The 14957-nt window shown below is 38.5% G+C and overlaps 1 protein-coding gene across 1 annotated transcript in view; it reads right to left on the minus strand.

Annotated features, from left to right (window-relative positions):
* RALGAPA2 (Ral GTPase activating protein catalytic subunit alpha 2) overlaps positions 1 to 14957 on the minus strand; it is a 135342-nt gene that overhangs the window by 71251 nt on the left and 49134 nt on the right. Inside the window, exons 22-25 of the mRNA XM_082480160.1 lie at positions 14532 to 14630; positions 14115 to 14270; positions 2751 to 2879; positions 1215 to 1343 (exon numbers count right to left, since the gene is read on the minus strand). Coding sequence (XP_082336286.1) covers positions 1215 to 1343; positions 2751 to 2879; positions 14115 to 14270; positions 14532 to 14630 — 513 coding nt within the window. The remainder of the gene's footprint in view (positions 1 to 1214; positions 1344 to 2750; positions 2880 to 14114; positions 14271 to 14531; positions 14631 to 14957) is intronic.

Below are 14957 nucleotides of genomic sequence, written 5' to 3' on the forward strand. Positions count from 1 at the left end.
TAAACTTCATTTTCATACAGCCACTTCATTTAAAGTTGTTTAATTTTGACATAGTTACAAGCGAAATAACTTTAATTCTCAGCCTATTCTTAAAGCATTTTTACTACATGCCAATTTTATCTTGTCAAGGGAGAAATACTTACTGATTACAACTCAAATATACAGGCCCTTGTGGATAAATCTAATCGACTTAAAATCACGTACAGGCAGCAAGACGGAAATTACTTCATTTTCAGAGCTGATGTGTATTTACTAATGATGAGCGATGAACACTTGATAATACAACCCATAGTGTTTTAAGTTCTACACAAGCCATGTTTTGAAAAATTTAGTGTGTTTTTTAGTACAGAAAAGACACATTTAAAATCAAGACTGTTTTAACACACCTCCGATGACTCCCCGAGGCCTGACAAAGAAAACAAGAACGGCATCCAAGCACGCTAAGGGTTTTGTATTGTCTTTGGTTCTGCCTTCTCAGGCTGCACGAGGCATTCAGATTGCTCCCCAGCTTTACCTAACTTTGTGCAGTGGATCAGTGCAGTGCCTCAAGTTTATCGAAAAGCAACGGAGGCTTGTGCGAGGGCAACCATTTGGACAAATTTCACTTGCAAGTGATGCTCCAGTTCACCTTTGTTGGGCCTTTATGGGACAGTGTGTGTGATTTTTCCCCACCAAGAGTATTGCTGTGAAGGTCATTAAACTACGAAGTTTTCCATCCAGCACTGAAATTAATTCTTAGGGAAAAACCATTCACGTTAGTTGATGGTTCTGTCTAACAGTTGTATTTTCTTAACATCTTACTGTAATACCAATAAGGCAAAAACTATCTCCCCTTACACACACCCCACATCTCTTACAGGACGAGCTAACGTACACAGATACGATGAACGGACACTTTAAATAATACCACCAACATCATCTAATGAATTGACTTGACAGGCATCTGGCTGGAAAACATCACATTTGATCATAGCCAGTTCACTCTCCTTGAAAATAAAATGTAATTTGCAGCATCTAAGCTTAGTTAATTTTATGGTGCACGTTAAGCAAAGCCATGCTTGTGAAACAAGTACATATAATGTGTGCAGTTGTGGGGTTTTGAAGAGGAGGAGGGGTTTATTTTTTAAACAAAAAGTGCATGGTAAAAATAAAGAGACCATATAGTAAAAATATGTTAGGTTACATAAGGATGTACTAATAAAATGTGATTTTACCTTCACATCTGCTGTTCCCGCGATGATATCACCGGCTTCTGAAATGGGCCGCAAGAGTGGGATTTCTTGGTAGATATTTGGAAAGCAAACAAGAGAACCAAGGATGGTGTGAGCTTCTGAACGGGGAGCCTAATGAAGGAAAAGTAAACAAAAACATTTTTTCATAAAATTATGAAAATGGCATAAGCTATGAGGCTACCGTCTATCACCATAAATACCAGATGTGTTTTATTCACAATGCAACATTGAAAGTGTCCTGAGGAACACGTCCCAGTAACTTTTCCTTTACAACTACAGCAAAAGCAGCATTCCAGCAGCGACTTACAGACACTTGTTTGCCTATGCTTTTCACTGCTGTGTTGCTCTGCTCTTTTTCTGAGGCTGAGCTTCTCCTCCAGCTGGGACCCAGCCCCACTTCTAAGCATATTCTATATTTTTAATACCTCCTCTGTCATTATACAATCCAGCTATCAGGAATTTGGTGTCAATAAAAAGCACAGAACAACCTAAAGAAAAGCTGAGTGAGAGATTTTAAGCACTAATCCAGCACTACTATTAGCAGATCATGTGACCCAAAGGACAGCACAATGCGCTTAAACTGACTGTATACATGATAAAAATGCATAGAGAGATTCCTACTTCAATAAAACCATCGAAAGCAATATGGCACGAGCTATAAATGCATTAAGTACTGCTATATAATCTTGCGTAAAGTTGAAAATACAATGCACGCTAAGTTTTATGCTTGTAGGAGAAACGGAAGGTGGTGTTGGATTCTCTTGGAAAGTTGAGTTTCATTTCTTATTAGCACTTTAAGCTTTGGATCAATGATCAGGCCGATCAGATTTTTTAAAGACATGTCAGAAAATTAATGGCTAATAACTCTGAGGGACAATGGAAAAAGCACAGCTAGGCTCACCATTTCAGTCCTGCTGAAATACGAGAGGGCTGTGTCCCTGTGCAGGGCCACCCGCTCAGCCGCACAAATGTCAAGAGCAGTGGTAAAAGCACTTGGCCAAAACAGACAGAAAGGTCTCCCCTGAACTGGTGTTTCACGTACAACAAAGCTTTCCTGTCTTTCCCAGGATTACCAGACCTTTACCCTTATTTTGGCATCCCATCGTTCATTTGCTATTTCACTACTTCACCAATTTAATTGTCGAGAGTCACATTTCTGTTAACGTTGATATTTAGTAAATTCTGTATTACCAAAAGAGTTCGATATTTTCAATATTTGCTCACTGAAAAAAGCTAATGAGATCCTGAAATCCAAGTCCTGCTTTTAGCGCACAGGCGTGCCACAATATTAGCAAGGATATGATTTCTCACACTTTGGCCTTTTGATGAAACACCTTTGCAATACTAGTATGTCACCTTATCCCTCAATTTCACACATCAGCTGCCATGGTATCTGCCCCAGGAGCCCCGTTTCACATTGCACTAATGAGTCAACACCTGTTAGAGTGGAGACATCCGAACCTCGTTAGCAAGCGCGCGCTCTCGGGGGACAGGGGTGCTGGGCATTGCCATACTCACCTCCAGCATGTCTGTGCTTAGAACCCTGGCCGCCGCAGTAATGAAGTCTCCTATCAGCATCGTAAAGCCAGGTAAGCCCAGGAAGAAAAACCAAGGTGGACAGTGCTTTATGACAGTATTCAAGATATCCTGAAAGAGAATTTATCTGTTTCAGAATAAATAAGCCCCCCCCCCCCCAAAAAAAAAAGAGCCCAAAACCAAAAGGGAGAGTTTGAGAAGATTTAACTTTGCAATTCACCAGTACCACCCTAATCAAAGGTGGTAACTTGGAGCCACACAGCTCTATGTATAACTGATTGTCACATAACAACCACTGCTTTCCACTGCAGACGCATTTAGTAGGAAAAGTACATTTTGTATTTTGGTAATATATGTACTCTTAAGTTCCTGTTAAAAAAACAAAAACAAAAACAAAAAAAACCACAAACAAACAAACAAACAAAAAAAAAAACGAAAAAACCCCAAACTCAAAACTCAAACATCCACGTCTCTTCACGTCTAAACATAAAAGAAATGTTCGCCTGTTAAATAAGACTTTGGATTTAAAAATCAATTTAAAATGAAGCATTACACCACTCCAAATAAGGTATTTCCTAAAATCACATTACCCAAAATTCTGTAGCCATAAAAACACGAGATGACACAAATGACTGCCACCTTTGCCCTGAAGGAGCTCAAGGCGGTACCTGACAGCAGGTGGCTTACTACTGGTAGGCTGCCCCAGCACATATGGGGTTTTTTAGCTATTCTGGACTAGTTGAGAAAATACAGCGATGTCAAATGCAAGAAGTGATCATACACAACACAGTAACACAGATAAATCTATACTAACTAGATTATTCTAAGTCAATCTTCTTCTAAATAATTAAGATAGCAAACACAGATAAGCTTCGGGGAAAAAAGAGTTTTGCTGAACTTTTGAAGGAACAGAGGGTTTTTTTTTTGTTTTTAAGAGGTGGCACTAGATGTGAATGAACCGACCACCAACCACAGCTTTGCTCTCATTACCCTGTGGCAGAGAAGACATTCAAGATAAGCGTTTCAACTTTAATCCTTCCACATTTCAATTCTTCACAGTCTCTCCAAATCAGAGCAAAGTTCCTGTATTTGACTGAAGATTTCCTTCCCACAAGGTTTCAGCAGGTTTAAAATTAGGCACAAAATCTATATAATCCTTAGCTGCAACATTATATTTGCTGAAGAATTAGATAAAGCTATTTCTATATGGAGTAGAAAATTACTTTTTGTCTCAACAGAATTTCAAAGAAAAGTTGCAAAGGAAAACCATTTTCAGTGTCCATCTTTACTGGTTTTATGATGTGTTAAAGAAGGCTTGAACTTACATTTAGTTCCAGAATGTGTCCGTATGTTTAATTTCTACATCAGAAACTAAAAAAGTCAAGCTGATTTTTCTCTATATGAAGATACGCTTTAACTACACTAGTATTTTCTCAAAGCACTGCTAAACACCTGGACAAAACCTATTTATTGTTCTGCTAACTATTTACAGCAATAACATCCTATGAAAGAACTGTGTTATATATTTTGAATCAATAATACTAGTTTTTAACATAGTAGCAGATAATGCTTTCACTTTCCTGAATAAGCTAAAATGCCACTCGAGTTAATGTTTAAACTAGTTTTAATCACTTCCTTTGATACATTTTAAAGTCAATATCAGTCAATGCAAACATTCAAAAAGAGAGCAGATGGATGCAGCAACTCATAAAGTGGGCGGTAAACTCACCCTCCGAGGAGAACAAAAGACCCACCTTTTTACAATTAAGGGTCTGATTAATGCACGGCGCTCCTCACAACACAACGCACCTGTAATTACGAACGGAGCCAGGTACTGCGATGTGTTTGGTCTCTGAATAATTGGGCATCAAACTACAGAGCAGCAGATGGGAGTACACTTCTGTTGACATATGCCACAATAAAAGAGCCCTGGCTAACCTGGCCTGAAAGGTAACAGAACGTAGGAAGTACAAAGACCTGCTACAAACAACTGCGTTAACTCCTGTCCTCGCTCCATCAATCCCATCTGTTAAATACCACTGTAACGATCATCCGGCTTCGTCGACTGTTAACTATGGTCATTGCATAGAACAATTAGAAAATGAGGATAAAATAGAAACTGCAAAACCGTTACTTCAATATATTAATACCTGAGTTTACGGCACAGCATAACTAATACAACTTTAACAAATGCTGTGACAACACACACTTTCCAAAAAGCCGTAAGAATGTGGTTGCATGGATCTACTTGGTGTTTATGAGATGTACTACTACAAGAAAATAATTTTGCATAGTAAAAAAACCTTTGAGAAATTTATTTTGAAAAGCTAATGAAACAATCCTCGATTTCTCTTTTTTATTATATAGCTTCAAACTGATGAATTCACAGCACAGACCATACGCCACGGTGATAGGTCACACGCATAACTTAAAAGTTAACAACACACGAGTACATAAGAGCCCAGACAAAAATGCGTTCATTAGTTTCCACTGCCATTTTTCATCTCCGGCATTTCAGCATAAATTTGTGACAGTTTGAGTGACTTCATTTAAATTAATACGAGGCAGAGTATGTCCCGAATATAATATTGTTGTTCTACTTGAGCTTACAGAAGGGACAGGAAAGAAACCACACCCCAGGAAGGCGCTTACAGGTAAAATGTCACAGTTTTTCTCCCATTTCCCAATTAGCACACTTTCATGCACAACCCAGCTAACAATAAAAGCGTGATTTCACGCAGTAATTCAGTAGCATTGCGAGCTTATCGGAAGATTCAGGCTTATGAGAAAGAGACCAAGTGAGAACATATGTTGTATCGGTGATGTTGCAAAAATCAGGTAATTCAAACAGAGGCGAGTTGTTTCCTTCCCTTCAAAGCGCTGCTCTATAAATATAAACTCTGTTCAGCAGCTTACAGCCTAGTAAATGAATCACTTTAATTGAATGCTATGTACACAGTAACTGGAAAAACACAAGCAATAAGAAAAACATATGGTGATGGCAATAGAAATTGGTTTACTCATTCTGTACAGTGTTGTTTCTTTACTTCTTTCATAATTGACCTTTAGAACGATAAATGTGTAAAATAATTTTGGTTTATTATGGCTCCAAACCTTTCAGCAATTACACAAAATGAAAATTTAAAAGGAAGTATTCATTCTGGAAGCATTTCCATTGTTTACATAATTGCACAGCTATAATTTAGTGTTCATGTTGTTAAAGAAATGTGAAAAAAGGACCATTATGGACTATTTCAATTCAAAATGATGCTCTGTAGTGTTAAAAATGGGGAGGAGGGGACAGAAGGGGGCAATCACATGCATGTCCTTCTCAAATGCATTAACCCTATAAATGGCATAATATTTCAGTATAGATCAATCTAGTAATCCAAATAATAAGGTCATAAACATCCACTGAGTAAGCGGGGAAAAAAAATTATGCAAGTTCACTGAAAGGTCAATTACAAAAATATTCTTCACCTAATTTTTGTTCAAGCTTTTGCAGATTACAGGTGTAACCAAATAGCCTGCCATCTGCCTGCATCACGTTTCCAATTGTCCCTCAACAGGAACAACATGGATTTTTCACTTACAGTTCACTCTGTTCTTCACTGAGAGACACCTCATTAGGGGCTGAAATTTACAGCACAGGAAAGATTATTAATTTACACAAGACTTAAGTGGTGAATCCTTCATCTTCCTTTTTATTTTAAAGGAACAAGCACCTCCATTTACTCCTTCCAAGTTCTCCCAGCTATCGTTACATTTTAGGGAAGAGTTAACTTGTCAGAAATTAGGTTCCAATAAAAATTTATGAAGTGTTTTGACTCCCTCAGAAAGCAAAAAATTAGCTTGTCAGAAAAATCCATTTCGATCTGTCATTTAAATCTAACCTCAAAAAAAGTTGTATTTGCTAAAGTATCTTGTGACTGGAACACAGTAGGGAGAGAGATTAAAAAACAGAGTAACACCGCATTTGTAAAACATGGATAAGGCTATTCACAAGTGCTAAAGCTGACAGATTACTGCGTAAGTCACCTGCTGGTAATTGCTCCTTCCCCTCTGAACTATATTAGAAAGCTCTATCTTTTAAAGTCATATTAATAACAACCCCCCCCCACCCCAAAGCCCTTGTGCTGACAGAAAGGTGCTCAGATGCCCTATTAACAGAGATCAGAAAAACGAAGTCAACGGAATTTTTCAAGTTTCTCCCCTTTTAGAGTACGTTTGATATTTTCACAACCTAGGAGACCATTGGGATTAAGGATATACTTCAAATCGGAAGAAATATTTTAAGCTCATGCACACTGAGAGGGAAATATCTGAATACCTATTTGCTACAGGTACCGAGAACCCAGTTACTAGTTCATGGCACAGCTTGAAACGTTGAGCTGACTTTGTGTCACCATGCGGATTTCTCCCAAATGCCCCTTGGCAGGACCGCTTCGAAGCCTCCGATCGTGAGAAGCCAAGGTGGCAACACTGAAGCACCTGCAGAGCACGAGGTTAAGTGCTTAGAGGGAAGGTGGTTTTAGGGAAGGGAAGGTGAGCACACCTCTGAGAGGACAGGTAAAGGAGCTCCCAGTGATGCACAGCGGGAAGGCAGGTCCCCCACCTTAGGTGGCAATTAGCAGCACTCTTAACACTTTTCACTTTCACCTGCGTGCTGTATCAGTTTTCAAGATAGAGGAAGGCATGTAGAGGAGAAGGGATTGTTTTGCACATTTTTATTAGAACATCCCCAAAAATGGCAAACAGGTTAAACCTTGATTTGCCTAAAATAGTCACTCTCAGAATTTACCATGTAACCTCACATGATAACAGCTAAGCAAGAAGTTGAAGTAAAACACGTCTGAAGCAAAGAAGCACAACTGCACACAGAGGGAAACGGACGGATCCTGAAGACACAGCTCCACTGAGATAAGCAGAGGGAAAGGGAGAAGTCAAGTAGAGAGCTAAGGACGACGGATGATGAAACAGCATTGCATTGCAGGGACATATTAACAAAGAAACTTACTTTGGGAGATCCCAAAGCTACAACGATGACTGGAGAGGTGGAAGAAAAGGTGTGAGCAAAATGGAAGGAAGAGAGATGCTGCCTCTATTTCAAAAACTCTATTTCTATTCTGGACAGAGTTCAGAAAATCCTCACAAAAGTAGCTTACAAGCAGCAGGATCTCCAGCAAGATAGTGCTGGGAATACAGAAGAGACAGAACAACAACTAAGAAACAGTAATTTGGGTAGGATTGAAGCAATTTAGAAAGAGCAAAAGTATTAAAAAAAAAAAAAAAAAAAAAAACACACAACTACCAAAATTGTTCCAGAACATACAGCTCCTACAATTGGCACTACCTGGTTCTTACTTTCTTCCAGTCAATCCTAGCAGCTCTTTTTCTCCAGCACTTCCAATTTATCCTACTATGAGTGAGCAGAGGGGTATGCAGGATCTCCTGTGAGATCCTGGCATTTGTATTTTTGTCTCTACTGAAAACAAGCTGTCTGTTAATGCTCTTTCCAAAGCTTTCATAAAGCACATAACGGGGGCACACAGGCAAATTTTCTACAGAAAATGAGATATGGGGGAAATTAAAAGAGGGAGAAAATCCCAGTAGCCATTGGAAGAAACTCACAAGAAACTAAAATATGGGAATCTAAGCCTTCATAGACTATATTATGATTATTTTCTTCTAAATGGCAGTCTGGAAAGGAATCTAAAACATGTTATGGCTTCTAAATGCTGTACAACTAAGGGTCCTCATGTGCAACATTACCAGGCAGAAATCCGGGCAAGAAATACTTATTCCACAGCATACAAAAGCAAAACTGCTCATTTATTGTACCTTTAGAAGACAATGCTCTACCCAGCTAATACATGTCCCAGCAAACAGCACTAATGGCTGAGCAGTCTATAAGTTGTACGCTGCTCCTCACTGTTGAATACGAACTTAACAGAAAGGTATAAAAGCTCACTCACAAGTACTTTTTTTTTTAAAAACAAAAAAACTTCAGATCAATGTTAATACAAATAGGTAATTAATATGGCTTCTCTGGTAGCAACACTACTAAAAAAATGCTTCATGTTATAAATTAGCCATCACTCACACAATCAGCTATAGTCAGTGTTTCTATATAAATTTACCGCATAACTGGTGTAGCTTCCCTGCCATAATTAGCAACAGTGTATTTTAAACAAATTAAGAGGCTTACAGATAAACATAATGTACGTTAGTATGTTGCCATCTTTATTTATGGAGTATTTCATCTAAGTTATCCTTTTACTACTAAAAGGAATCAAGCTAAAAACATAGCTGTTAACTTCTCTGGCTACAGCTGGGCTGCGTTCTGCGGGCAGTCCAGTCTGCATGTGCTGAAATTTAATCACCAAGGACATCTGTCAAGTCATTGGGATTTCGGCTTTTTTTTTTTTTCCCTTCCATATTCAAAGCTTGTTCTTCCCTTAACATCACTACACTAAAAAACCCATCAGCACAGCCTCTTTCCTTGTCTATTAGTTGTGCTTTCCACAGAGAATTTCTGAAGTCTTTTTATTATGTTCCTTAATATTTTCTTATATATAAGCATTCTATTCCAAAGATACTCTGGCAAGCCAGTATAACTGTACATTTATTACACTTATTTGTTCAAATACGCTTCAAAAGTCAGGAAAATAACTAACCTGTTAGCTCACTTTTCAGAGAACCTCTGACTACTGGGCAAAACCACAGTGGCGTGTGTTGTCAATAGGTTACGTGAAGCGCATGAACTGATGCTAAAGCCCCCGGAGCAGGGCGAGACACTTTATTAAAAAAAATGACACTAAACAGCTGGGAGTTTGAAACTTGGAAAATACTGAAAACCTGCCTCTTCTTTTACAACGTAACTACAGGGTAAGCACCTAACTCACACTGCATTCTCGAGTGCAAATTTAGACAGAAATAAGACAGTGACACAAAAATCCATAGAAATTTTCGGAAACAAACACCAGTAATCTAGAAGGATTATTTAAGTATAAAAAGTACCAGAACTGAGGAATCAGAATTATCTCAACAGTTGCTTTTCTGAGAAGGGGGGTGAATAGTGTTAGTAGTATTTCGGAATCGTATTTTGTTCTTCAGCAAAAACAAGGAAGCTACGAAGTAAAGAGATGCTTATGTACCTTTTCGAGTTCATGAAGCAAAAATTACTGCTACAGTAATCAACCAGTAGCAATAATAATATACACTTCCTTTCCCAGCTCAGGTACTTGTAAAATTTGTGCATTGCAATATTAGACTTTGGTTTAATTTAAAAAGGTATATTTATTGTCCAAATCAAGACGTGTATAGTTGCAGTCACTGGAACAGGGGTAAGGAATTGGAGCAACTGTAGGTGAACTACCTCCACTAACCCACAGTGTGGTAGTTAACGTCCAAATTCACTTTTCTTTACACTGGAGGTCAGGGAGGGGCGGTGGTGAGCCTCAGTGAACTTGATTCATTAAAAACTGCAGGAAAAAAATCCAGGCTCACTATAGCATCAGGAAAACGTCCACTGACTTGAGTGGTAGAGGTGGAGAATCATCATCCCGCAGACGGTCACTTGCCCCTTGACCTCAGGCCCCTTTGCAAGCTGGAAGTAATTACAACACCAGACTGTGACTTACTCTGTTACTGCCGTTTATGCAATCACTTCTCCCACCTGAAAAGGTGATGCAATTGTTGCAGAGAATTGTTCACTTCTTCCTACAGAGATGTTTGTTGTTAGACACTTCCACATGGACAAATTAGATGCAGCTCATTACCTCACTATCTCCTTTCTCATCTGCTAAGCTAATTGCTACATCTTGAATTCAGAATACCATGGGAGCTTTCTATAAAATATAAGCCTGCATTGGTCTTTTATATACCCCACGAGACAAGTCTGCAAATTTAGGTTGCACTTGCCAGGAATAATACTGTATTAATTTCTAGCCATATTAAAAACTGTATTCTTTTGCTTTTCTATCAACACCAAAATCCACACAACACAGCAGAAATTTTGTATACTTATATCCTTAAGGGAGGAGTGGAAAGAGAAATATATTTCAAAAGAAACATTTCTGATGCTAACTACAACATTGATAATCACATTCTGGTCAAAGAGGTTTCCGACTGTAATTTTTAAAAATTAGGTAGTCACTTAAAAAGCTCTACTTAAGTAGCCAATGTGATTTCCTGGAGTTGGTCTACCTCTGCTTTCCCCTATACATTTTAAAGTGCACTGGTCATACATACAGAAGGAAAATTCCCCCATGAGAAACCACCCCTCTCCTTTCTCCTGTTAATGTTCCTTAAGAGTGAGAAATTTATGCTTGTGCTTAGCAAATAAAAACAACCCGTGCTAAAAAAAAATCGGCACCAAAGTTTATTTTGGTATGCAATAACTTGAATCCTAGAAACCATGCTTTGGCATGGTGGGATTCGGCAGTGTTATGAAGAACTAGGATTTACTTTCCAGTGATCCTTGCACCCCATGATATCACACCCTCTAAGAAGTTTATCCAGTAACAGCATATACAAAAATCACTGAGAAGTACAAAAAATAAACGCACTAAATCGGTACCGGTACTGTGTTGCATTCATTGTATATCATCCTGTTTCTTACACGAAGCTGTGAGACCCTATGAAAGCAAAGTGCTTCGCAACGCACACTTCAAGCTTTGTTCCTCTTTGCAGCTATCAGAGGAGGGACTTCTGCCTCTTACAATGCATTCCTGCATTTGTAGTTACCCTCAGCATGCAAACTGTCTGAGTAGTCTCAACACCCATCAAGCACCTTGAAGCTAATCATACCGGAAATACAGAAATAGGTATAAGGATCATGCTTCATATCAACGTGTTGCATGAGAATCCAAGCTCCAAAGCACCATGAGTTAACACCTCAACCAGTTTCCTAGTAAAGGAAAGCAAAACTAGAAGGACAGTAACATAAGAAAAAACTTGTGGTCAAGTGTGCCACCAAGAGGCAAAAAAAGCAAAACTGAGTGAGGCAATGAAGAACAAAAGAGCAGCATCAGCACGCAAAATATCTGGGAAATCCTGGAATGATGTGCAATGTGAGGTCTGCCTTCACTACGCAGTCTTCATTTCTTCATCTCCTTTAACTTCTGGATTGTAACTCTGCACAAGGACTGAAATCCAATGTGCACAGCAGCAAGAGGCTTAAAAATCTGTGGACCTATTATTAACACGCAATAAACAGGGTAAAAATCAGCTCAACTACCACTAAGTCCAGATTTTTAAAAACTCCTAGTTTCTATACAGGAAACAGTTCTCCAGGAAGCCATCAGATTTCAAAAAATAGAGCACCCCTTAGCTTCAAAAAAAGGAACTGCCAACAGCTGAACACCTCCGAAAATCTGGTCAGATTGTGACCATGTGCAGATGAAATCAACCTAAGTCTCAAAACTACCAATATTTTCTTCCCTTAAGGCCCTGTGTTGACAGTGACTGCTACATAGATTTAAGGGTCTTTGTTTTTCCAAATATAAAAGTGATTATCTTCTTTAAAATGTAGTCTACATCAGGCTTTCAAGTTTCTTGAGTTGCGTGTTTTATGTGAGAGGATTTAATGCTGCGTGGTTTTTCAAATTCAGGGGTCTGATCAGCAGGTCTTACCACACAGCCTTTTTTTTTGGTAGGGTAATGAATTTACTCTGTATACCAAGCAGTGTTAAACTGTCTGAAATCTGAATGGCATTACTGAAAGAGTAACAAGATAATATGTTACCTGAGAGTAATGAGTAAGAGTGGCAAAACGAGGAGTTCCCACTACACTTTTATTTTTCCCCATTTGTGCTTTATACATAGCGGATGCTTATTGGTTTTTTTCCTAAGTTTCAACATCAGCCAGAACTCTTAGGTTTTTCCAGTAGAAAACCCTTTCCTTTCTATTCTCCCCCCTTCCCCGCCCATTATCTATTTAAAAGGAAGATTTTTCCAAATGCTTTAGCTTTTCAGGAGGGGAACTGAGATTCAGAGGGCAAAAGCCCGGTAACAATTCATTATTTCTCTCTTTCATCTCAGAAATAACCAAACCTGTGCAAGACTCTTCCTACTGACTTACTAAAAGCACCAGAAATAACTCTCAGAAGCAGCAGAAATGACCACTACAGGATTTATGAAGGGCTCTGTGTGCCCTCTGCTGGCACCCACAGCACAGCTCTAGCCGTTGCTTTCATTAGACTATTTCTTTTAAGGAAGAAAACTCACTCCTACAGCTATAAAAACACAAAAATGTTTTTAGGTATTCTCCACTTTGTCTAAAGAGTATTTCTTATAGTTTTTATAAGTATTTAACTGTTTCTGTGGCCCAATAATCTTCTTATATCCTGATAGATTAAGTCTTTTCCTCATTTCCTAGTGAACACTTTATTAATTAGGCCAACCCAGGACACAGGGACCTAGAAACAATATTTATCCACAGAAACAGAATGTTGTGTAACCTCTTGGTTACAGTGATAAGATAACCTTCCATCTCAGTTCTCCCTTCAGTCCCCTTTGCACCAGTTAAAAAGAGCGCTATGACAGTTTTAAACATCCCCTGAAAGACTTATCTTGAAGGGGAAAAGTTTGGAGAGGACAACGTTAATTCTAATTTTAGATTATGTCCTTACAAGCAATGGCACAAAGTATTCAAATGGGCATGCTGAGACCAGCCACTGCTCAAAAATCAACATGAAGATCTTTACAGCCTCTCCTTTGCCCAAGACTGTGTCTAGCATCTTGCCTCATGATAGAAGGTAAAAACATATGTAACGTGAGCTGGGAGCAGTGCGAACAACAGACCAACTCCAGCATCTGCTCTGGAAGCACCTATTTCCCAGCATCACAGTTCGTACAGGAGCGTGGTACGGCCACTGGACACACAAGGCTCCTGCTCTGGTAGAACCAAAAGTTTAAACATACTGGTCAAACACACAGTGTAGCTCAAGACTTAATATCAACTGAGTGTTTTAACATTTTTAACGTGACCCGATTGACTCAACTACTAAATGTGCAGTGCAGATGGACAGAAACTCATCACAGATTATTCCACAGAAATGTCAGGAAAACAAGAAAGAAACATCAACCAGCGTTTGTGATGCAGTTGTGACAATAAGTCACAAGTAAGTAGGTGTTAAAAAATTTACAACTGGGAGAGTAATGAGAAAGCTAGGACTGCATAATCTAAAGAGAGGTACAGCCTAGACTACACAGGATAATTTCATGCAAGAATTGCTGCAAAGCATTGCTTCCTTTCTGCTTCAGATCTTCAAATATGAAAATACAGATATTACCATCAGCACACAGTAATAGATTAATTTTTTTGTCAAGTAAAGCTTGTACCTGGTCTTCACTTGTTAAGCCAAGGTGCATCACAAAATAAAAATGAACCAGGAAATCAGAATTTGGCAGAACATCTTGACGCCTAGTCATCATCGCGCAGATCAACCTGTAGGCCTGAAGTTTGCCTTCTTTATATTCATTTGGCAGGGTAGTTGCCTGAAAAGAGCAAAAACCTTGCATTATTACTTTTTTCCTAGTAGCCAGCTAACACACAACTGCATCTTCAGCAGATTTTCTATAGAGCAAATCTGTTCTGTGTATTTATTTAAATAGATTCAAGTCCAAATAGCCTTTGGAGGGGATTCATCATCTTAGCCAGTGATTGTAAAAATTAATAATAGCGCAACTAAACATACACAAATTCAGTACAGATACAGAAGAAAATACTTACGTGTAAAAATTTTAGATATAACTTACCTTGAATAACCATGATGCAAATATTCTGAGAGGAGGAATTAAGACAGGAGGAGAGGGAGTAGACTGATTGTCCACACTTATAGCAAGGTTGTCCCGTATCTAATGTTTTTAAAAGAGGCGAGTTAATAAAAATGATAGCTTATTTTGTTAATGCTCTTTATTTCACATTATTACTTTTGCATTTTATTTGATTTACTTTAAACGCACTAAAACCTGTGCTATGGAGTTTCTAACTTAAGCCAAAACTACCAGGAAAGCTTGTTCTACAGTGCTTCCCTATATATTACCATTTTAGGTCAAACCATGGGCTTTTACACCGAATACCAATGTTTGTAGTATTCTATTCTGTACCTCCATTTTCTTTCCTACTGTCTCCTCCCTCCATTTAAATTAACTAATCTAAATTCTCTTGTCATTGAACAGGAA

The sequence above is a fragment of the Vanellus vanellus genome (genome assembly GCF_965231255.1).
Source record: "Vanellus vanellus genome assembly, chromosome: 3".
NCBI lineage: Eukaryota > Metazoa > Chordata > Aves > Charadriiformes > Charadriidae > Vanellus > Vanellus vanellus.